Here is a 25,017-nt window from a genome sequence, read left to right as displayed (position 1 = left end):
GATTTAATGAATGGTCGCTCCCTAACCCCATGATCCTTCCCATAGGGTCATGATTTGTTGACATAAATTTCTCGTATCTCGAATTGTATAGGAAATCACCCGTTGATCTAAATCAATCAATCGCATGAATGGTGGTGGATTGCTCGATGAATCTTTACCCAGATTCTCGAGACTTCTCCTCTCTCTCGATGTATATACACGAATCTTTACCTAGGGCTTCTTCCTTTTTTTTTTAAGAGACCATGACCTTTTCTTTTCTTTTCTTTTTTTGTGGGGGGTGGGGTGTGCCTTCGCCGGCGCTGGGGTCGATCTATGTCCCATCGAAAATTAGAGTTTTTTTTTTTTCTTCTCTTGTTAGGATGGAGTGGCTTCAATAGATCTATTTTTTTTTTTAAATTCTTTTTTCTTTTTCTGACAATAAGGTATTGCTAGTGGGTTTTGTATTTTGCTGTGATGAATACTAATGTGGAAGATGAATGATTGGGGATTGCGAGCTCCCATGTGATGCCTCTCCAAAACTGCAAAGGATTTCTGAGCAAAAACTTTTCGACCACCAAAACTAGCCTTCACTTTGATAATTTTGCTATCAAAGGCCTTAAATGGATATATTCTTCGATCCTCTTTAAAATTTGCTGACCTTGAGCAGCCGGATGGCCTGGATGGCTACGGTAATTTACTTGCAAATTAACAATGTATTGATCTATTTAAACAATGAGTTGATGGAAAAAGCTATTTCTTTAGTTAAAAGTTTGAGACTTGATTTAGCACCCACTATTGTTTCTTTTTCAAGTTTGCAAATTTATGGTTGGTAATAGCCACACCGGACCTTAATAATTTTTCCCACGATATCAAACATCATCGTCTTGATCTACCATGCAAAGTGCACTCGGCCTTCAATCCAGATTCAAGCAAATCAAAATACTCACCTGCTTGATTTGCTCACTTATGCGAGACAATTTTGGCAGTGTCCCAATCATGCATGGTTCTAGCAATCTGATGTTTACATTTGTGGCCAGGACGTAGCATGTTTTGTTCTGAAATTACTGAGAGAATTATATATTGTCCCAAAACAAGAAAATTCTATTATTCAAAGGTAAATGTTGCATACCCAGATATTGAATCAATTAATACCAGGCCAAATAATGGATATAAAAGAAAGAGAAGGAAGCAGCAGATGCTCTCTGAAATTGCGGTAAACTAACGGTTACAATACATTTCAAGAAATACAATTTTCCTAACAATAAACAGCCTCCCTTCAGGATTACAACACTGCTATTAATGCATTTAATCGGACACTCACCATCCCAAGTAAACTATTGAAAATAATAATAATAATAATAATAATTAGGAAACGAAAACACAAAGCCAACCATTAATTTTGACATCAATGTGACAGCACAGGTGAAGATCAGGCGATATGGAGCTCTGGTTGAGTTTGCAGATGGAGGTGAGCTGAATTTGCACCAAGAAACCACCAATCGCAACAGCTTTGTAGCTTGGATCGACAATAGTAACTGCGTGCACAGCACCCCATGGATGACCTTACTCATGTCACAAGGAAGAAAGTAGAAAGATTATATTGAGCCTGCAGACATTTCATTTTTCATATAGATGTTGAATACACGGGGATTTCATATGAGGCTATAGCAAATAAAATTGTGAATACAGATGCTCTCGAATCTTGTAATATTCTTCTGTCAGAGGGCCTTCAATGACCACTTGCTGGGTACCAGTAACGCCCTATACAATATCAACGAGAAGACCAAGAACTGTTAGAATCTCGAAGTTATAATGCACAAAATAAAATTCCTAATTTCAGGATAGCTCGGTTTAGACCAACTCAAGGCCACAAAAGCTTCCCAATTAACCTGGCTATGGCTCAAACCCATAACGTAATGAAGAACAGTCACCTTCTGGTTGGAGTCACTGATCTTGCGAAGTGTGACATACTCACCACAACGCAAGGCACCCCCAGCAAATTCTACCTGAAGACAATGAGTAGAATAATGTTATCTTGTGCATCAAAAATACTCAATACATACAACTGTTAAGAATTCAGAAGGAACGTGACCTGAAACTAAAATTTACATGCAAGCTGATGTCAAGTTGGTTTCACAATTTTGCCCTGCATAGGAGGCATGTTCTCAATTTCTTATTAGAAACTGTGCACCTCTAATTTATGTAGCTTGTTATGAATGTAAAAATTAACTCCCAACGGTAACTCCAGGATCTGCATGCGATTCAACCTGTTAAGTTGCTCTTTTAATCTAATAGACTTCTACAAATCATCTAGCAATTGGTAGTGCTATGTGAAAATATTCAGCATGCAAATTATAGTTATAACAAAATATATCAACATCAAATGGTGGGGACAAAATTTTACTAATTGGGAAAAACAAAGCATATGCTTAGAATCACTGAGTTTAAATCAGAAATCAGCAATTGCCATTTAACGATCTTTTTCCACCAGGTCATAGTACCCCGAATCAGAACCCCTCCACTCCTCTTTGAACTAAACAAAGAAAGGAAGAAATAGACATACAAATAGAAAACAGTTAATAACAGATGACCTCATAAACCATATGTTAATTACTAAATGACTGAGGTACATATTAAGAAACATAATTTCTTTCTTGCAGATATCTTGTTTTTATAACAATAAACAACAATCCCAAGCCAATCACATGGAGTTAAAATTATGTATTGTTTTCTAATTAGTCTGACTAAAAATTACATCCTCTTTACATAGCCTCGATACATATTCAAAGCTGGGGCCTCATTAAATCATTATTCAAGATGCTTAAGCTACCTAGATTGGTTCTCCATTAACTGGTACGATTCATGCACTTTCATGTGCCCATTTCTAAATCTAGCCTTCCGAGTACTGACACATCCCATCTCAGCATTTTCACCAATATGATACGCAAGTTAACAATTTAATATAAAGAGAAAGTAGAATGTGAGAAAAAGAGTGAGAATTTATTACGGCATCACTTACAAGTCATATCATATGAAAATCATTGTGGTGATGAATTTCTAAAATTTTCACAGAAATTGAAGCTAATTCTACATTAAAATACCTGGACGCCTTTGCTTGCAAGAAACTGCTTGAAATCTGCCAATTTCAAATCTCCCACCAGAACGGTTTTGTGTGTTGGAGGAGTTGATGAAAGAGGACCCAGGGTAAGTATGTCGTTGGTCTTTCCTACTTCAGCATCAATCCATGCTATCTCGTAGTCACCCAACTGTTAGTAGTATTAAGATTTCAAAGAATGTATATGAATAAATCACCAGGGTTACTAACTACAACAAATGAATTCATACTGACTGCCAAATTATTGTCAAAACTAAATATTTTTTGGCATGAAAAACTTAAATCAAACAAAAATAGACAGCATATTTTCTTTGTCCATATGATCACCATGGTGAACCTATGCAAGACAGGCATGAGCTACATGTATTGGAGAAGTTAACTGCAGTTAGCTGTATAGTAGACTGCAGTAATCCACCTGCTCACGTGATATCATTATGCAAAGTATAAGCTACCATGTATAAATGGATCCTGCTTCTCTTCATCTCTGCAAGGAGGTGGCAGCATTCTTGGCACCGACCAATTACCACCTCCTCTCCCAAACAATTCACAGGAAGACTATTTTATAGAAAATTTGATAATTATAATGAAATGCTTACATGCTGTATTCCTCCACAAATAAGGGAGAAAAGAAAAGAAAAGGACTACACCTGGGATCATCACCCTAGGTTCATGTGATTTTATCAATCCATCTATTGTCTAGTGGAAATCACCTGATGCTCCACAGTCGAACTACCAGAATGGTCTGGAAATCCGAGTCTTTCTTGAGTACAGTAATGTTTTTGATGCCAAAGCTACTAGAAACTGACTGTCAGAGCAGAAATGGAGTATGGTGCCTAGTTATTTGCCATATGATAAAAAAAAGGACAGGAGCTGAACTTTCCTTTTTGTTTGTTACCAAGGAAATGCAACCTGGTTGCCTATCATTCAATGCAATGATTCAGCAACTAAAACGACCATGATGGTGGTCTGAAAAGTGCCATCATTTTTTTCCTTGACCTACTCATCACCAAAGAAAACTAAAAGCAGAAGACTCTTTCAAACGTTTATTGCAAGTTCATACTTGGAAAAATCTTGGCCTCTCCTCTTCACTTGTAGAAGTTCCATTTTGCACACCAATTGGTAACTAATCCAGTTTGATTGGGGTTTGACTGTCTTTACCTTTCTTAAACCATTTTGCATCGTTTATTCATTTTCAGAAAGATTACTGCATATAACCTATTTTAGTATGGTATAGGCACCAAGTTCCGCTTAAATATGAGAACATACCACAAAGTCAAACTACTAGATTTGGAAGTAGGAACTAAAAACCACAATGATGGTAAAGTTACCTTTTTAAAGATTACATTACTCATTAACCTTTCAGAAAGCTGCACCTGTGGTCATTTTGAAAAAAAAAAAAAAAAAAGCATGAGAGATAGATAGATAGATAGAGAGAGAGAGAGAGAGTTTATGAAGGCTTGGGATAATTCTGATCTGTGGAAATGATTCTCCACAGCTACAGATTACAATGAGTATGTTACTGAAAAAGATTGGGCAGAAAACCAAGGAACTACCTTGTAAGCACACAAATCAGAAGTGACATCAATTGTTTCGTCGATCTGTGGAGCATATACATGGGGGCAAACATGTTTTGCACAATGCTGTTTCAAATGCTCGGTAGCTTCTGCAGATCCATGCACTAGAACCTTAAATAACGAAGACAAGGAATGGTGAACATCAATGAACAAGTAATAAAGAAGATGCAGCAATGCATTGGCTACAAAATGAAGTGACACTTATAAACTAGTCATTAGAAATCAGTTTGGAGTGTCGTCCTGAGGCAATAGAGATGACCTCAAAGGTGCACCAAAGAGTGCTGGTCTTGAAAGAAAAGCATCTCAGCCAGCCTCATGGTGGAAGATTCAAAACAATCTGTCCTTTAACTCATCAAAACCAATGTTTAGAGTATCTACAAGCCCTACTCAGTAAATTAGAAAAACAACGACATACTTCAAATATCAGATCTCAAACATCATCAAGAATGAATAGATTTCTACTACACAAATTAACATTGCAGGTACCAAAGGACAGCATTAAGCTGAAGCTAACAAATGTTGAACTTATAATAGACTACCAAAAAAATTACTTATAAAAACTTGAATGACATACAAGCTTCAAAGGAGCCACATGTGCTAGGATTGATTTGATTGAACGTCCATCAGACCGGCCCTCAAAGTCCATATAAGTTAACCCACACTTGACTTGCACCTGAAATGTTAAGTGGAATCTACATAAGTTAACCCACACTGGACTTGCATCTTTTGCCGACACAATCATCTGAAAAGATCATTTGAAAAGATCCAAAAGCCAGGCACATCAACACATGTAACAAATGACAAAATTACTTCAGCATCACTAATTAATAGTGTACATTAGGTTGATTTCCAGGAGTCAGGTCTAAACTACAAATCCATGATAGCCAAACCTCAACAACAATCAACAGGTGTATATTGTGATAACAAATTAATCTGCACGGTTGAAATACACCCTGCAATGTGCTTGGCATATATATCAAAAACCAAATGGAACAATGTCCCTTCAACTAATGGAACTTCTGTTAACATTTCCAACTTCTGTAATAACCTATCATGAACATAAAGAATAAAAAAAATCCTATCCAAAGGTAAGTAAGAAATTACATTTTATCTACTGCTAGATTTAAGAAAATGATTCTCCAATGAAGGGTTCCAAAATAAGGTGCACAACGGCCACCAGAACATGTTGCAGAATTATGACAAGAAGATAAGGGTAGAAAAGCTTAATATGCTCACTAGTCCATGAAGTGTCTCCAGAAGTCACGAAAGGAAATCTACATTGAGATCATCTGAAGGAGAATTGTTGAGTTGGTAGTTCACGCGGGAAGGAAAAATTCATGTGGAAAGAAAACTATGATTCATAAAACTATAATGTAGGTATTGATGTATACATATACATACATATATAATATAATAATAATAATAATAATAATAATAATCAAGATGCATTTTATCCATGGGAAAAAAAACACTAAAATGATTATCTGGATGAAAGTGAACCTATTACAATATAAAAAAAAAAAAGGTTCCCACAGAAATTAAATAGTTGAGAAGTTAAACTAAACAGTTATATGTTCATTAAAAAAAAAAAAAAAACATAAACAACAAGATGTAGCCATTGGCAAAATTATATCTTATCTCACTTTGTCTACATGGTTGCCAATCTCTTATTATAAAATGGAAATCAACTTACAGTCATTTCATTTGAGACAACTTTCGAAGGTGTTGAATCAAGGAGCAAGTGGGCTGAGCCTTCATCAAGTTTACCATCTAGTTCAACCCCAATGCCCTGAAAAAAGTAACTTGTTCATGAATCCAATTTATAAAATCTTCAGACAGAAGAAACACAGTTTACCAAAAAAATGTTTTTCTTACATGCGGCCCAGTAATTAGAAGGAAAAGGATTCTTTTGGCCAAGGTTTACTTGCAAGTGACATGACTACAAATGTTTGGATAATTCAGATGCATATACCTGTCCGCAATGAATTTATTTTATGTTCTTAAAGACATTTGAAAGAGAATGGATGACAACACTTGACATATTAGTTGATTTACTCATCATATTATTTTGATGGAATGAGTATATTTTTCAGCAGAAAATTCAGTAGTTTACTGTTAGTATCCCTGATTAGGATTTTACTAGATGTGAATTCAGAAGTAGAGAATGGATGCTACTACTACACGTATTAGCTGATTCACTCAAAAGTTATGTTGATGGAATAAGTTATTTTTCAGCAGAAAATTCAGTAGTTTACTGTCAATATCCCTGATTAAGATTGCAGTAGATGTGAATTCAGTAGCAGTAGCAGCAGCAGAAGCAGCAGCTGCACAGTAGTAGTACTAGTAATAATACTTTTTTGGACTTATAAAAGGTAGTTCAAATCATTCTACTAAATCATAAGCTAACGAGACTCTGTTTTGGTATGGACATCTTCCAACGATCTAAAAGTGCAATATGAGATTGCTGTAGAGGAGTCATCTTGCAAGATCGAACCAAGTAAAGCAACAAAAATAAGAATCATAACACAGAATTACACTTTTAACATCATAGCTATCTTGGAGGTACGTATTAATATATCTTCTTCAAGATCATCTATACCATGCATGTACTTTGTATTATATAACACGTGGAAACTTACTTGCATAGACGCCTGATCCATGTCTTCTTCCTTAATAATGTAGTCATCAGGATTGATGATCTCACCATAATCATCCCATTCAGCTGTGTTTTCAAAGAAGGGAAACATTGGAGCAACACTCGTAGCTGGAGGAATAAATCCATCAATGACAATGTCCAGATGCCCACCAAAGCGCGAGCTAGCCACTGAAAGGTGCAACAAAAAGCAAATATATAGATTTAAAATGAGTACACTACATCAAACGATGGGTATCGATTGCCCCATACAGCCATCATCAGGAAAAGATAAGACCATGTATACCAAATCAAGAAGGGAACCAAATACTAAGTGCTTAACATGTATGATTCCATGTTTTAGGTAAAAAGAAAAAAATCATGTGAAACAACAAGAGTCCCTGGATATTAGAAGTGCAACAATCAGGCAGGCATGCAAAGATGCAACTAAAGCATTAGTCCCTTACCAACTTCACTGTTAACAAATCTAATCATGGTTTCCTAAACTGCCCCGAACCGTACCAGTGACCAACCAATCTAGTTCAGACATTCGATTCGGAACGTCGGCAAAAACAAACTGAGAGAGAGGGAAAGAGAGGAAGAGAGAAAGAGATGGAAAAGCCAACGGTGGTCCGCTGAGGCCATCGGAGGGCCACCAAGGCCCCCGAGGCTCCACGATCCTCCATGAGAGAGATTAGAGAGAGAAAAGAGAGAGAAACAGAAGGAGGGGAAGGCATTAGAGAGGTTGCTAGAGGGCAACTATGACCATTGGACAGTGAAAATCGACCCTACAGATGCCACAAGTTGAAAACCACCTGCCCTTGTTTCCAACCTGTGACATCCATGGGATGGATTTTAGCCATCCGACGGCCCTCCAGCAGCCTCCCCACCGCCTTCCCTTCACTCCATTTCTCTTCCTCCCCCCTCTATATCTCTATAATTTCTCTCATGGAGGACCGAAGAGCTACAAAGGCCTCGACGGCCCTCTGAGGGCCTCCACAGCCCTTCGGTGGCCTCCGCCAGCCTCCCTCTCCCTCTCCCCTCCTCTCTCTCTCTCTTCCTCCCTGGTTCTCACTCATTTCCGTGTCGGTTCGGGTTTGGCACAATCTGGTATGGGGCAAACTGACTCGTATCATTGGCCGACCGGCATGGGATCCGATCCTGAGTCAGCGAACCTCATATCTAATCATCATAATTAATCTTTTTTTTGGTTAAATACCTTAAACAACAATGTTTAATATTTAATAGTCTTTGGCAACTCATAATTTCAAGATATCAGGATGTTTTGCTGTCTCCACCAAAACTTGGCACACATAATCACATAGATAATAACAGAGACAATCTCTATCTAAATAGCAACTCTGTATTAAGACTAGGAGGTTTTCCATACAACTAAACATTACCAATAAAGATGCATTGCGGCAGATAACATTTCAAAATTGAAACAGTGACAAATTTTTTAAAGAAGTAATTAAAAGAAATATCGCAAAAAGTCTATACCATTAGATGAACCATGAGATGAATTTGCATCAATCACCATGGGGACAGCTACATTAGCATCTGCTCCTTGAGATGTCCTTAATTCCTCCTCTTTGATGAGAGTAGCTTTCAGAGCTTCTTCCTTTTTAATTCGACTTTGTTCTTCTTCATAAGCTTTTAACTCATCACCGACCAGCGGAACCCGCTTACTCATAGTAACCTTTACAGCTTTAGGTGGTGGATCCACTTGAAGCATGCGAGCTAGTGTTCCAAACTATAACATGAACAACATGAAATAATCAACTGACACACCGAGAGTAGTGGTAGAACTTGAAGTGAAGCAACAAAAAGTGTCACGATTCAAGGAATGAGGCTGTGCCTATGAGTTAGCATTCTTGCAGAGGCATAAACAGCAGTTTACCTGATTAAGAAATATGTAGCTACTTGCATATAATATAACATACGCATACAGCTTAAAGGAGAAAACCATTAAATTTTAACATTCTAGGAATTGCAGATTTCTCCAAGAAACAACCTGCTAACATATCAAATTAACATAATCATTAAGCCTTATAAAGGTACCATGTTGGTATAGTGTTGATACAGGTGGGTTCGGTGTACAACACTATACCATGTTGGTATAATGTTGATACAGGTGGATTCGGTATACTCAATGTGCCCCCCATCCCGAGTATTACTTTGGTACCAGTGCAATACACCCAGAATGGGGCTGTACAAACTGATACAGCGAACCTTGCTTTCCAAATTACCAATAATCAACAAAGAAACATGTTATAGCTAAAAGAGTGATATGATGCCAAATTAATAATACCTGGCCCTTTTCTGTAAAAAGTACTAGATTCTTTGCTTCAATTGCCCATTCCACAAATATATCATGAGAGAACCCCACCTCCAGACTGGCCATGGATGCTAGAACAACCTAAACAAGGTATGTTAGCTTTCCTTCATAAAAGCACAATTTGAGGAGTTCATTTTCCTTCTTAAAAGCACAATATATTTGAGGACTAAATGCTAACCTTTGGGACTTCAGCCAATTTCTCAAGCTCATTCTTGTTGATTATAAGTGTGACATGCCTACAACATATCAAAAAGAAAATCTCAAGAAAAAAATTGATGGAAGTTGTGTTGAGACTGCAGCTTGAACCCATATGTAGTCATGCATAGTTTTGCCAAGCAAGAAGGCCTACATTAAAGTTTAAATTAAGGACTTGATTTATATGGTTCAGTAAGGGAAAAAGAAAAAGTTTGGCTCTCCTTACACGGGTAGGACTTGAAATGAACCCCCTACCAACAAGACTAGAAACAATCCATGAATTGAAAGCCAGCACAAGGTCCATAACCTTTTGTTAGGTAATAGCAAAGCCCAATCTCCCCTGGTATACAACATATGATGCACTCATAAGATGCAAGGCATCACATGCAGTTTGTAGGAACATTGGAAGAACCACTCTTAAGATGAGCTATCATCTCCTGAACAAGCTGGTCTTTCAGCAGCTAGCAATAGCTTAAATGGTGGGTAGCATGTTGTTGCTACAGATATCAGTGATGTTTCATAAATATAGTGTGCATTACACTAGTTTGGTTGGTGCCATAATTCAATGGGGCATCAATATGTTAAATCAAGGTTTTGTTACATTTATAAAATTTCTTATATTACAATGCCAGTGTTGTGAAGTACGATAGAATCACCACATACAAGAATTTGGTGAGAATGATATTTGCTATTTTGAAATGAATATTATGTTAATACACAACAAAAAGGATGATTTGAGAAAAATAAATGCAAATGAACCTTACTTTAACGCAAAGGCATTGTCACGAGTATGTTCAAAGGATTTTGCTATCGAGTCACTCATCCATTCAAGGAAACTCTTCACGTAATCGATTGAGCTTGTAGCCACATTTGTCAGAAAGAAGATAGGAAAAGTCAAATGCTGCTGTGCCCAATACTGCAATATAAATGAAAGATAAAGCTTGAAAGCTCTTTGATGAATAGGATAGGCAAGATATGTTGACAAATTTGACCTGTTCTAATATCAAAATAAGTTCCAGTGCCCTCCCAGCTGTATCAACAGGAAGCAACACATTTCCATCTGCCCTCAGAGCCTTCAATATTGCATCTGTAAAAGGATGTTTACACTTTCAACAATTTACAGCTTGACTGGAAATTATTAAATAGAAAATGGCATAGATGACACCATACATTAAGTATCACAATTTAAAGCTGCAAGAAACTACTAAATAGAAATTGGCAACGATGATGCCACATATGATGTACTTAAAGGTGTAAATGCAGACTGCTGGCTGGCAAATAATGCAGTTAAAGCTTTGATTGGAAGTGCAACATTGGCAGACTATAAAGGCACATAATAACCTATGTGAATGATCAATTATGCCCAACAAACTATTACCAGCAGAGATTAGACCCAAAATTAATAAATGTAGAAATTAATGATAGACTGGCAGGGAGGATTATAGCAATTATTTTGGCAGAAGTCAAAATAAAAACAAGTCCAAAATCATCATAAAATAAACCAAAGGTTTCCTCCATAGGAGCTATATGCCTTTAAAATTGAACTGTTATCTAAGGTGGTGGGGAAGTGAAAATCTAGCAAATGTACTTATGATTCTAATTCTTACAGGCATTAGATATGTAAATAAGTTTATAACAAAGCTCCAACTCAAGAAAACAGAAACAACCCCATAGGACAGTTGGAGAATTCTTTAAAGGTACAAAAAGCCGAACAAGTAATAATCAAAAAGTAAATAACTGATAAGATAGCATGGCAAAAGAGAGCTACCAATAAATTCTTGGTCCCTTTGGCGCTTGTAAAGCTGATTGTTCAAGGCATTATAAGCATCTGTTATCAGAACAGCAGGTCGCACAAAAGATTCTAACACAGTCCCGTTCAAGTGCCTGACAAACAAGTTAAATGAACTTGATTCCTATTCTTTCCAATAACAGAAACAGTGTACTGAAAGCATTCTTAAATATAGATATAATGTGCAAGGGACATGTAACCGTTCTTTACGATGGTTGAAATCAACACCATAGACCACATCCTCTCCATCTTTAGTTATCTTCCACACGGTGCCTCCCAGAAGATGTCCCGCCACATGAGGAGCAATAACAATTCCTTCTCCTTTATCTATTGAGAGGCGAACTAATTACACCTTTGACATTGAAAAGGCTGAAGATAACAGATCACTGTGATTATACTAACCAGAAAAATGATAATTCTGGGAGTATGTCAGTCTAGTAACATTTTGGAATGCAGTATCAATATCATCCAGAGTGAACAAGTTAAAATCTGAAACTTGCTGCGAAATAAGAGTGTAAAAGGGGTTAATGAGCAAGCTATTAAGACCAACACCACTATCCCAAAAATTCAGTCTTTGTAAAATATCGGGATTCATAGAGATAATAACCTTATTGGGAATGAAGGAGAAAAGAAAGGAAAATAGGGGCACACAACTAAATAGATCACGAAGAAACTTTTCCAATAAATTAGCAACTCATAGGCTTTCACATTAATGGCAAATTACAAGCACATAATGCAGCTTGACTCATCTGACATGAAAAACTACAAAAAACGCAAATTAGATATGCATATCAAGCATTATTTCTCAGATATGATATCAGGTATTATTTCTCAGATAAGCATAATTTATGTCATGAAGAAGCAACCAAAGAGATTTTTTTTTTCTTTGTTAATCAATAAGGAGTAAGATCCTTCTTGCATGTGAAATATAATAAGTACCAAAAGTGGAGGTTGAGACAATGATGGCACACAAGAAAAGAAAAAATGGCAAGACTGTTAGTTCAAAGTTAACTAATCACAACCTGCATCAGGTCACCTTCACATATATTACTTGGTATGAATATTGCATCCTAATTATGGATTAAAATTACAGATGATTAATTGTTCACTTTTCAACACCAAAACATTTTTCCAATACTAATTCACGCATTAAGAATCGTTAATACGTAACACCATGAAAAGCATGAGTTGCTGTTATGTTCAACTACACCATCGTGCACATTTGCAAATTGGAATGATTTGGCTTGTATCATTCACTATGACCAAAAACATGTTGAAATTAACAGATATTGTTGGTCTTGATTATAAATCCATTAAGGTAATCTAACTTCAAAAGGTGTGCAAATCATAAACAGGATTTCTATGCCAGCATTAATGATAGTGCAGTTGCATCAATATGAAGCATAGCATGGCCAAGTTTTATGCTTGATGCATACTCTCTGAGCTGCATGACACAAGCACAAGGCTGCATTTGGAGGCAGCATGAGTTAACCCAGAGTAGCGAGTTATTCACTCCTCTTTACTCCAGAATAAATTACTCTACCCGATATAGAGGAGTAATTTATTCCTAGATTAAGTGGAGTAAAGAGGATTGTAAGGCAAAAGTTCTCTATCAAGTTTTCAGAAGAGTCTGTTTTACCCTTCTGAAAAAGTGGCTTAACCCAAGTGATTCAATAAGTGTATGGCTGGAAAAGGGTGGAAAAACTGGGTTATATTACTTTTACTCCCTTTTTCTGCTTCCAAATGCAGCCTAAGAGTAAAGCACCAAGCTTTCTCAAGTATCAACCATACCATTATGAGTTCACAAGTCGAAACAAATCATATTTTGGGATATTGATCTTAAAGTTGGGTCCTACGCTTTCCTCCGTCGAACCTTCTAGGACAAAAGGGCTTGAAGGAAAATCCTGTGGGCAAAAGTTGTGGCAAGTAGTAGTGTCTTTTCATCATTATTTTAGTTCAAATTATTACTAGATACTGACTCATTAGTTATTCAATAGCTTTCTTTCTTTTCTCCTGCATGTCTAATGTGATCTTTTTTCCTCTCCTTCTCTACTCATAATGACAACATCGACAACAGAAAAATATATACCTTTACAGGATTTCAAAGTAAGAGTCTAAGCAAGCAATGCAGGCCATTGGTTGTTATAAGCAACCAATCAGATAATCACAAGTCATGGTGATGTGAAAGTAATAACTGAAGGTCACTTAATCAGTCCATATTACCTATTGAATAGAATCAGAACAATTACTATTCAAATGATTGCTAACCAGTAATTAACTCAGTTCATTTTTCAACTAGTGTTTTACATTTCTCATATTTTCTGGGTTATATTTTCATTAAATATTGTATTATGGCCTCATAAATTATAATTTATGGGCTACATTTAAATTAGATTTTTGTAAAAGTTTCTTTATTGTATTGATATATGCTGCATGCTTTAAAGCATTTCTAGGTACTAGCAACCCCCCCCCCCCCAAACAACAAAAAAAAAAAAGAAAAAAAAAACACAAGACATCATGGGCGCATGGTGACACAATTTGCAGAAGGGTTGAAATGAAGCCAATAGTAGTTTGCAGTAATTTGCTTGATCCTTGAATCAAGCCTTCTTTTGGGTCATGCAGCATAGCAGGCACTAAATTGGTAGGATAAGTTTCATATGTTTAAAGAATGTTCAAAATATTCTTCCTAAGAACAATGTTGATCTTTGTCCTCACGAAACTAACATTTTAGTGCATGTCAATTCTTACACAAGCCGTCAATATCACAAATGGTGATGCAATGCAATAAATATTAGAAGGCATGGGATGTTACTGGACAGCCCAAACAGTCATCATACTTATGATGAAATAGACAATTATATGATTTTGTTTATGCCTCTGATTCAAACAAAATGTAAAATATTTCAATCTACAAATAGAGCCCCAAAAAAGCCAAAAATATGTCAAAGTGATCATCTAATTTATCATGTTAAGTTTAACCACTGAAATACAGTATCATCTCTCTTCCATTAGCAACTTATCATACAATTTACTTTTTGGACCTATGATCTGATAGCCATGTGTGGAGGAAAAATGATGACTAGCATCAGCATAAAGTCACAATTAAAATTGAACACCATTTTGTTCTTGTTGAAGGATACAATCACATTACATTTATCCACATAATACAAATATGACAACCTAAAAGATTTACAACAGAGTTATAGAGGATTAGGCTTGGAAGAAGCTTACTCTTCGAGAAAGGTAATGATCATACATGGTCAAAAGACCAAGTCTATATACAGGCTCTGTCGAATAAACTGGAGCAGAGAGTTTAAAGTGTTTCATGGCATATGGCAAAGCACCCAGATGAAGAATGTCTGGATGTGACAGCAAAACAGCATCAATTTTTGGTGCAAGCCTGCAAGCTCAGTTAGAGTAGAAAGTCAATCATCCACGGGGATACACTGACTTAGTGAACAAACAAACTTTAAATACAACAACTGTGCTATAAACATTCAGCTGGTCAAAATAAGGTGGAAATCTTACAGATTGCTAGCAGGAACAGATGCTCTTAAATATGTAGCTTCTTAGCTGAGAGACTGTTGGGCATCTGTCTAGGGATACCCTATGCTAGTTTGGAGCTTCAGACTCTTAAGCATTCTAAATTTTGTGCTCAAACACTTTATAAGTCAAGCAGCCATCTAGATCCATTTTTAGGTCCTTTTATCTTAGAAGAATATACTTTTGTATGCCCAAAAATATATCTAGATATCTGCATTTCTTGAGAATTTTGAACTTTGCTATTCAAATTCAATCAAAATATTTCCAACAAAAACTTTAAAAACTAATACATGTGCTACATGAATGCAGTCAAATATAGCAAACATGTGCAGTGTTAAGGACAATAAAACTGAAAGTCTATTTTATTCCCTACCTCTAGGCCCACCATCCACAAGTTTTCTAGTTTCCTACATATGGCAACACTCCAAGCTTTGCTTGAGACACCAAGAACAGTTTGTATGTGCTACTTTAAGGGGAAAAAAAGCTATGTTTGATTTTCCAGCCCTTCTTGCAGAACATTTTGTGCTGCCCATGATACTAAATTGAAATAATCATAGCATCATAATATAGTTTATAATGGCTTTTGGACACCTTCTTAGGTTATAGTCATATAATAGTGGTATATAAGATTTTAAATCCCGTGGGGCAAAGCTGTCGCGTTTTTCTCATGAAATGAAACACACCGCCATCCCATCCCATCATGATACTTGGGACAAATGATGCCTCAAGACATCCTGATTAGGACGCTGAGATGCTAGTGGAATAGCTCTATCCCGACACATGGGATGATACCCCATTCCAGTATCCCACGAAATATCCTGTTGGGACCTGAGTCCTTGGTGGTATATATGTCATCGGTCTTCTGGCCATTAAAATAGTATTATTTTCGTAGTATTTCTTTGTCAATAGGATCATTACAAGTCAATTTATTTATCTTAATCTAAGAAAAAAGATTCTATGGTCATCTTTCTTCTTGAATGGGGGTTTTAAAAGTCCCCGAAGGAAGAACAAGTGTCTTTTTTAAAAGAAAAAACAGAGTACCCTATTGCCTTCTGCCACAAGGTGCAATTATGGCTCTTGATTTGTTCAATTAAAGTATATTTCTCGAGTAATGCCACATACCTTCTATTTTCTTCTCAGATTTTAGGGTTTTAATTTTATTATGTTACTTGTTCTGCTGGCTTCTCTAGTCCTCTCCTGTTGAAATTTAGGGATACGCACAGGTCTTCAAGAAATCCTATAGGTCTAACAAAATCTTTCCTTTAAACAAGGAAAGAATTGAAAAAGACCCAGATCCGTTACTTTTTTTCAACTTGGTAAGAAAATTTTTCCCTTCTTTTTTGCATATAAATCAAACAGTATCACAACTGTAGCCCTAATTCAAGAAACGAAAGGAAGGAAAAAGAAAAGTAACCTGGGGATAACTGTAGAGCTTGAAGAAATCATTCTGGTTTTAAAATCGTTTCTTTCCGAGGTTAAAGAATGCAAAAAGATCGTTAAAGGCTATTTTTCATCTAGGCCATAAAAAAAAGTCCGACTTTTTTGGCGGAGTCATATAAGGGTTTCAAAACAAATTAACCATTTTCATTCAAGAAACGAAAAAGAAGAAAATATACGCAAACCAATCCAGAAAAACGAAGAAGTAAAAATGGGGAGAAGAGAAGAAGGAGAAGAAGAAGAAGAAGAAGAAGAAAGGGAAGAGCACAGAACCTGGCGAGGGGTTTGAGGAGGTTTTCATCAAATAGATCGTTCCAGCCGCAGTCCATAAGGAAGTTGAAACCATCGATGGAGAGAAGATAGCAAAGCGGGTTCTCGCTGTACACCCCGCACAGCGGAGTCACCTGCACGGACGTCCCCATCGAAGCGAGCGAGAGGGATGGAAGAGAATACTCGCTAAAACACAGAGATGGGAGAGGGCCAGGTTGGGGGGTTTTGAGGAGGTTTTTTTTGCCCCCGGAGCGCTGCCGCTTGGAAGGAGATCTGGTGTGAGTCCACCACAAATGGTCTACTGGTGCTTGACGCTTTCGATGCACGCCATAGAAAGCATAGACGGCTGTGATCCCATCCGAGTCAAAGATCTCTCCGTAGTTTGATGGACATTGCAGGTGAATTTATATATACATGGTGCAGAGTAGCCATGTAAGAAGAATCGCCACATGAAGTCGGTGGCTAGCTTGCAGACTTTAAGTGGAGGCAGTTGGATCCACTAGGGGACCGGTCTGTCGGGCCGGGTTATGGTGGGTTGGACCGAGTTAGTCTCGCCCCGGTTTATCTGCATCTTTGGCTCTCTGCCCCGATATGCAGTGCTGCCGAAGGCGACGGGAATAGCAGACGGAGACGGTAGGAGGGAAGCACGGGGAACAGAGGGGCTAATCTTGAGGTGGCGTTCCGATTTAGTTCTTGATTCGTTCTTCTGTTTCGTTTGGATTCCTGGCGTATAACCTCGCTTCCTCTTGATTTGGATTTCTCCAATTATGATGCCCAGATCCAAAACTAGGGTTTTGGTGGTTATTTTGGTTCAGAAAAACTATATAATGTTGCAAGAAATGGTTTTTTTAATTCTTTTTTGTATTTTCTTTCGTGATTTTGACTAATTTGTGATTTCTGAATTTTATTTTTATAGGTTTTTTTTGGCCTGGGGTCATGGAGATTCTTTTATTCTATTTAGTTGTATTAGAATTGTTTTCTTGGATGTGAATCCCTTTTGTTTTGTTCTGTTTGCAGTATTAAAGCGGTTTGCTGATGGATACGAAGGATCCACCCGAGCAACAGACAGCAGCATCCAAAGATGAACATGTTCAGTTTGATCCAAGCCGAAGTAAATTTTCCGTCCCTGCATATACTCTTGTTCTATGATGTGTATGGATGTCTGTTAGTTCTGCTTATGTTTTATTTTTCAGCTTCAAGATTCTTGCTTTATTCTTGTGCTTCGACCAGTAATGCCTTGAATATATAGGAATAATGTAAATTTGAAATGATTTCAGAAATTAGATAGCTCTGACTTGATAAGGAATTTCTTTGATATATGTGTTACATGAACTGAGAATTTGATAACGTTGCTGACGTGGTAAAATTTGATTGGTAGTCATCGTGTGCACCTTAATTAAGGGTGATTACCAAGTAGAGTGCATAACTTCTAGGTTTTGGGACAACTGACTCATATAAGCATCTTCGACAAGTGCAGATATGATGGTACACTCTTCTGTAGAAGAATTAGCTTTGCTTGCTTAAATTTTGGGTCCCAAAAGCCTCATAAGGAACTGTGTTAATAATTTAAGTGATTTACATATGAATTGCAGATAAATCAGCCTAAATACAAAAACTAAAATGAAAAGGATAAAAAGAATGAATTTCTATATTAGAACTATTGATGTTAGCTTTAATACCTTCTTTTAACTTAGGTCTTTATATTTACTTTTTATTTTTTCCCAATAAAAGGTAATTCATCAACCCTGGTTTTTCACGAGGAGGGCTTGTTTTGATGGTTGTGATAAATCCAAAGTAAAGGCTCCAGGATCGATAAGGTCTTGGTCTTGGGCAAGGCTTTTAGTCATCTGATTGTTTTGGCAGTATAATTTGGAAAGTAGCTTCATCTATGCTATGATTTCATAAGGAGATTATCAAATTTTGAAACATTGATGGGTGTTTTACCTATAATATGATACCTTGCATACATGAAGCATGTGAAGAAAATGGAGCTTGTATGATTTGGCTTAGTCATTATGAATTGAGCAAGACTGTATTGCATGAGGATTCAGTAAACAACCAATCAGGATACCTGAATGTTTTATGTATAAATGACTATATGTATCATAAGATGGAATGGCTGCTTCAGCTATGGGAAAAGAATATGTTTCAAACCAGTCCTTAAAAGACAGCCGCACAATCTTAAAAATATCCTCTCATGATTCTTCCATGATCACAACCCTTTTTGAAGACTCTTTAGCTTATGCTTGCTCTTTTTATTTTGAAGTGATTGGCATCATCAAAAGGAAGGCCCTGATCAAAGAACTTGCTGCTGCTTACCATTCTGAGTGTCTTGCCTATTGCCAGGAGCTTCTGCAACTTCAAAGAAAGTGGGAACAGGTTGGTATCATTTTTGCATTTTCATTCCTAACTAAAAAGTATAAGTTGTAGATGTGCTGCCTATCTTGCTTCATATTTGACATTCTGAATTATTTAGTTATAGCCAAAATTGTTATGTATAGAGGTTTTGCATTCATCACATGCTATGAATAACCTTTTGTCATCTTATGGAATCTGCTGAAGTGTTATGGCATAAATTTGGACTAATATGGAACAACAACATAGGTTCTCGATATCTCACCTATTCATATATCAGGTTGTCTATGTACTAGTTTCTGTTTGCAAATAGATTGGTGGTAATTGCAGAGCAATATAACAAGCAAGAATATTAATTTGTTAAAATAGAAAGTCTTTTAGTTGATAAATGTATCAAATAAACCGCTTCATGCTAATAAATGTTTGATATTTTACCTGGCAAAAGTCCGGCTTCAGGTTCAAAATTGACCTTTAGGAGGTGTATTATGATTTTTCAGAGCAGCTTTGTATTGGGCCTTAGTGAGCATTGATTGGCTCGTTGAAAATATTTATTGTATTTTTTTTCTGCTTGTTGGTCAGTAGTCTCTTCAGACTTCTTGAGTGCTGTTGATGTGCAGTGCATGCATCCCCTCAGCTTTGCATTCGTGATGAAAGCTTTTAGTGGTTTTTGAGTTAGTGGCTTGGAGAAACCTCTGGTTGCATGGAATTTCAGTCAGTACTGTCCATTGTGTAGATGCTACACTCCTTTTAATAACAAATAACCTTCAGTCCCCCCCCCCACCCCCACCCCTGTGAGTGTTTGGTTTGAGGATTAATCTTGGAAGAGAATTTCATCTGGATTTGTGTAAGTTAGCTGGTGATGACAGGAGCTGAACTGTTTTTTAGTTGTAACGTGAATAGAGCACTTGATAGTCATTGACCATATCACTGTCCCCTGATGAAGAGTGCTCAATTAGGTCTCAATTGCCAAGAGGTAAGTTCGAAGAATGGCTTGCTCTCTATACGCTTGGTAAAATGTCATGTCCAATTTAATGGTGTTTCCAATGTTTTGAGAGATCCACTCACTGTGATGGTCAAGCTAATTTGATTTCATAATCATTTCTGTCAAACTTGTGATAGAGTTTCTAATAACAAGGGAGGCTGGGCATGATATTTTCTGGTTATTCAAGGATACTTGTGTTAAAGGATTTATGTGTATATGCAAGGCCTTGTGGGACAAAAGTGGTTAGCAAAGATACGGCACATTAGCAAATTGTCGGTTGTTGATTTTGTGTATTTAAATTTTGATGAAGGCTGCTGGAAATTCATATCTTGACCTTAGGTTCTTGGAGCAAGAATGACAGCTTGCCTGGTCTCCTAATTGATTGGTTGTGTCGTTATGTCTCTGGAACAAAGCGTAGAAGATAACGTAGGACCTCAATGTTATTCCAGAAAAAGATATTGAGAGATGCCTCTGGCAGCATTTTGTTGGAATTAGGATTCATTTCATCATTGAGTTTTTCTAGTGATTGGCTGGCATTCTGATCTCCTCCACCTTCTACATTCAAACTTGGGACAAAATTTGCAGTATCTGAATATTTATATGTGAAGAATCTATTAATTAAGGGGTCGTAAGGGCCTTAGTGATAACCTTCTAGTTTACAGTTATGTGGTTTTGACTATTTTGTTATTTTCTAAAGGCCATTTTAATATAGCCTTACTTGACTACAAGAAAATACTTATAGGCTCCAAGTTCAGATCCACAGAAAAATGGTGTATTCTTTTCTTCTTCCCCTGTTTTGCTAATGCGCTTCTTTTATCTGAAATAGCACACCTTCTTTTTCATTTTGTTTTTTCCCTCCTTTTTTTTTTTTTTGATGGAAAAGCTATATTTGTGTGCGTGCGCGCGTGCGCGTCTGTATGTGTTGTCTGTACTTTGCCTGTTGCACCCAGTAACCGATTTACATTTGGCAGGTGAAGTTCCGGTCTATGGCTAGTATTTATGTATATTTTGGCACATGAAGTTCCTGCCTCTGGCTGGTAGAATATTAAAGTATTTTAGGTTTAGTGTCGATTTATCTTCTGTGGACAATAATACATTTTGCATTCCTTCTCCTCTCCAAGCACTTCTAACAGTCTCTTTTTTTTCTCTTCTCCAGCAGCAACGGTATATCGAAAGAAAAACTACAGAGGATGCTAGAAAACCGGTGGTAACGAAGCCCTCCAAACGTTCAAAGAAGGGGCTATAGGAATCTATTCATGGCTCCAAGTTTCATCTCTGTATACTATATTCTTCCCCAAGTGAATCGTGTAGTCACTCACCTGTATCAAAGTTGCCAACCAATTTCCTGCTCCTCATATGTTACGCATCTTATAAGTGTATAAATATAGTGTTTTCTTATTTAGTATGCACATAACTTTTATGTTTTCTCATAAAATGGAGGGTTTCACTGAAGAGATATTATGCTAACCGAACTGATCGCATGCATAGTTCTACTTATCCGGGCAGGATCAGTGCAAGCATAATGCGTATGCCCGACTAGAATGGTCTGCGGCACCCTGCAGCCTTCAGGCCTTCTTCTTGGAGAACATGTTGCAAGATTACATTGTCAAGCAAAGTGATGCGTTATTTGCTGCATAGAGAGTTAACTGAAGTCTCTTTAGTAGGAAGTTAAAGCTGCTCATTATCCAAAAGATAAGATCGTCAAGCAAATGGCCTCTCTTTTTTCAGATAGAACCGAGAAGATAGAGAACAGAGAGGATGGAATGGAAGAAAGGGCGACAATGGTGGGTGTTTGCATCCCCTGTCCCATCCAAATCCTTGCGTTTTTCTTTTTTTTTTAAACATTGTGATTCTTCAATTTTTCATCCCATCGTTTCTTTTCATTTGATTGATTCCTGGTACGTGCCATTCGTTTTCCCCTTGATTTAGATCTTAATTGTTACTAATTTTGCTGCCAAGATCCAAATTTAGGGTTCATTTCATGGGAGAAGAGAAGCATACTATTCTACGGATAGGTTTCATTGGTTCGTATAATTTTTATTTAGTTTAATTGTTTTAAAGATCTTAAAAATTTTTATTTTTATCTTAAATTTTGATTCGTTACAATCATATCATCAAATTTTTAAAATATTATAATTTCTTTCTATGTACTACTTTCGTTTAATTTCATGGTGAAAATGGTCACGTGCTATCATATGATATATAATAAAAACTGATATAGCATAAAATAATTGATGTACAATTTTTGTGAAGTCTTTCTTCCTCCTTTTTTTTTCCTTCTAGATGGGGTTTCTACTTTTCACTTTTTTTTTTATCATATTTTTAAAATTACAGTACCTTTTATACCATTATCGGTACCTCCTATGAGTCTTGATTAGTCATTTCTATGGAGTATATGCTAGGAAGATAAATCTATCTTATATAATAGCATATCGAAGTTATGAAGCTTCTTCGATCATTTTCAGCTTATGTGTTTACCTCCTTCACAAATATCTAAAAAAGAGATACAAATGGTGGAAGTTTTTGAAAAGATAGTGATGGAGAAAAATGAAAGAAAAATGAGAAATAGAAATCTTAGATAGAAGAAGAGGCAAAGTGGAAGAAAGAATTTAAACCCTTGATAGAAGAGGAGAAAAAAAAGATATAAAAGAAGTTTAAATTCTAGCTTAATGAGGACGAAAAAAGAAAAAAAAAATTTAAAATTTCATATCAGCTAATTTCATACTATATCAATTTTTATTATATATATATATATATATATATATATATATATATATATATATATATATATATATATATATATATGATGTCACGTGATTATTTTCATCATAATTTATGATCATTTTCATCATAATTTTTAAATAAAAATAATAGTCAAGAAAAAAATTATAATAATTTAAAATTTTGGTAACCGCATTGCAACAAATTAAAATTTAGAATAAAAATAAATTTTTTTAAATATTTAAATTTTTTAAAATAATTAAATTTTTTTATTTTTTTAATGAATTGTTATTTATGGGAGATGGTGTGTTTCTTTGAAATTTTCTTCTCTCGTTCGATTCTTTGAGATTCTTTAACTCTATTTAGATTTATTAAAATTCTTCTCCTTGATGTTACTTCTTCTTGTGGCTTCAGATCCTCATGAGTCATGACACGAGAGTATTTTTCTTAGTGGCTATTAAGAAGCGATGGCCGTAGCCATGAGGAACCCATGAATATTTTATATTCTAGTTTTATTTTCCTTTGGTATTTTACTTTTTCTTTCTGTACAAAAAAAAAAAAAAAAAAATCAAAATCAAACGCCGTGCAAGTGAGACGGGGGAAGGAGTCCGCTTGCTGCCGAGTCCGTCGGGCTTCCTCCCGAGTCCGTCGGGCATTAGAACTCTCGCCACCGAATTTCCTGCTATAAGTCCTCGTTTTGGTTATGAAACGGTCACCCTTCTTTGAAAAACCCTTGATTAGAGCCGCGATTTCGAGATTTTCTGTGGTGATTCCTTGGGATTTTTTCGTCGATACGGCCGTGAGACTTCGCCGGAGTCGAGGTATTTTCTACATCCTTTTTCTCCCTCATCCGCTGGATTTGTGGTGGAACAGGGTATCCCTCTTCTCTCTTCTTTCTCTTCTTCTTTTCTACCAGCCGACCATTGTCGCCGTGATTTCCTGCAGCGACGGCCGCCATGGGTCAATGCCACGGACCACCATGCCTTGCGTCTAGTTCTCCTCTCTCCCATCTTCTGTTTTGAGAGAGAGAGAGAGAGAGGGAGAGCCCTATGGTTCGTGGTTTTCCCTCTTCTCTCTCTTTCTCTCTCCTTCTTCTGGTGGTCCCGTGTTTCCAGTTAGGCCACCTCTAGTGACCCAGTAGAGGGTACCGGGTTGTCGGTTTTCCTTTTTATACTTTTGATGCTTAGGTTTGATTCTATAGGGGAGCTTCTATCTGGACTTTTAAATGGATAGATCACCGGTAGAGATAGAAATTTTCAAATATTAATCACCTATATATATTTATGTGATAGAATTTTTTTGTGATTTTATTTTGCATTGCATACGATAACGGCTTGTTATATACTCATCTTTAAGTATATGCGATTCTTGAAAATTTTATGATTTATATATTATTGATTTTGATTTTTGCATGATACAACGGCTCAGGATCTCATCTAAAAAGACTGACATCCAAATCTTTTCCATAAATAATCGATGTAAGACTAAATACATGCCTGCATGGATTCTCATATTCTCTAGTTTAAGCCTTAACATCCTCATCAAGTTAAGGATTCAAATTTATGCATCTATTCATAAACACGAAGATGGATTCATGGTCAGGTCGGGATGGCCCTAATGAATCCGTGCTACACTATCCCTAGTCTACATGGACTATGGACTAGATCGACTTTGATATCATTTGTAACGAACTAGGATCTCATAATTGATGTGAGACTACATACATGTCCACACATATCTTTGTGGACTTTGGTACTTTCATGCATCGCATTTTGCAAGAAAGCATGACCTTAAATTATGTTCACTTAACAAGCATGTAAGTGAAGTTATGGTGCTTTGAACTAGCCACATTGTTGATGTCTCATGATGGATCGAAAATATGGTACTTATTGATGCTTTACTGTAAGCCAAAAATATGGTACTGTTGATGCCTTGCCATGGGCTGGAAACATAGTACTGTTGATGTATTGTCACAAACTAGAAACATAATTGTGGTAGTCGAGAGTTAAGAATCTAAATATTATTGGATCTAATATATGCTAATTTGAGATGATTGTTTAATGTAATATATTGCATAAAAAATGTAT

The 25,017-nt window shown here is 36.5% G+C and overlaps 3 protein-coding genes across 5 annotated transcripts in view; 2 read left to right on the top strand and 1 right to left on the bottom strand.

Moving 5' to 3' along the window:
* Window positions 1-1,149: 1,149 nt before the first annotated feature.
* On the bottom strand, window positions 1,150-17,113 carry LOC105054868 (cleavage and polyadenylation specificity factor subunit 2). 2 transcript variants are annotated; one of them, XM_010936496.4, is made up of 18 exons: window positions 16,876-17,112; window positions 14,854-15,022; window positions 12,025-12,121; window positions 11,823-11,949; window positions 11,602-11,717; window positions 10,826-10,920; window positions 10,598-10,749; window positions 9,817-9,874; window positions 9,612-9,719; window positions 8,801-9,053; window positions 7,308-7,492; window positions 6,362-6,457; window positions 5,243-5,341; window positions 4,648-4,779; window positions 4,423-4,467; window positions 3,081-3,245; window positions 1,911-1,985; window positions 1,150-1,740 (listed from the first exon to the last, which is right to left on the bottom strand). In XM_010936496.4, the coding sequence occupies exons 1-18, from the start codon at window positions 17,022-17,024 to the stop codon at window positions 1,642-1,644; spliced, it is 2,220 nt and encodes a 739-aa protein (XP_010934798.1). In that variant the 5' UTR covers window positions 17,025-17,112; the 3' UTR covers window positions 1,150-1,641. The 2 variants fall into 2 exon arrangements, with proteins under 2 accessions (XP_010934798.1, XP_073102597.1); XM_073246496.1 differs by lacking the exon at window positions 1,150-1,740 and adding an exon at window positions 2,072-2,125 and having other exon boundaries at window positions 16,876-17,113.
* Window positions 17,114-17,387: 274 nt separating this feature from the next.
* Window positions 17,388-21,623, top strand: LOC105054869 (uncharacterized). Of its 2 annotated transcripts, none has more exons than XM_010936497.4 (4): window positions 17,388-17,545; window positions 17,890-17,983; window positions 19,139-19,251; window positions 21,369-21,623. In XM_010936497.4, exons 2-4 carry the CDS (start codon window positions 17,908-17,910, stop codon window positions 21,453-21,455), a joined length of 276 nt encoding a protein of 91 aa, XP_010934799.1. In that variant the 5' UTR covers window positions 17,388-17,545; window positions 17,890-17,907; the 3' UTR covers window positions 21,456-21,623. The 2 variants fall into 2 exon arrangements, with proteins under 2 accessions (XP_010934799.1, XP_073102598.1); XM_073246497.1 differs by having other exon boundaries at window positions 17,389-17,545; window positions 21,366-21,623.
* A 1,848-nt stretch (window positions 21,624-23,471) lies between these two features.
* LOC105054871 (F-box/kelch-repeat protein SKIP4) overlaps window positions 23,472-25,017 on the top strand; it is an 8,501-nt gene continuing 6,955 nt past the window's right edge. Inside the window, exon 1 of the mRNA XM_019854078.3 lies at window positions 23,472-23,751. The gene's annotated coding sequence lies outside the window, so the exon portion shown is untranslated. The remainder of the gene's footprint in view (window positions 23,752-25,017) is intronic.

This window comes from Elaeis guineensis, chromosome 12 (genome assembly GCF_000442705.2).
Source record: "Elaeis guineensis isolate ETL-2024a chromosome 12, EG11, whole genome shotgun sequence".
NCBI classification, from domain to species: domain Eukaryota; kingdom Viridiplantae; phylum Streptophyta; class Magnoliopsida; order Arecales; family Arecaceae; genus Elaeis; species Elaeis guineensis.
This window is presented reverse-complemented; position numbering and strand designations above follow the sequence as displayed.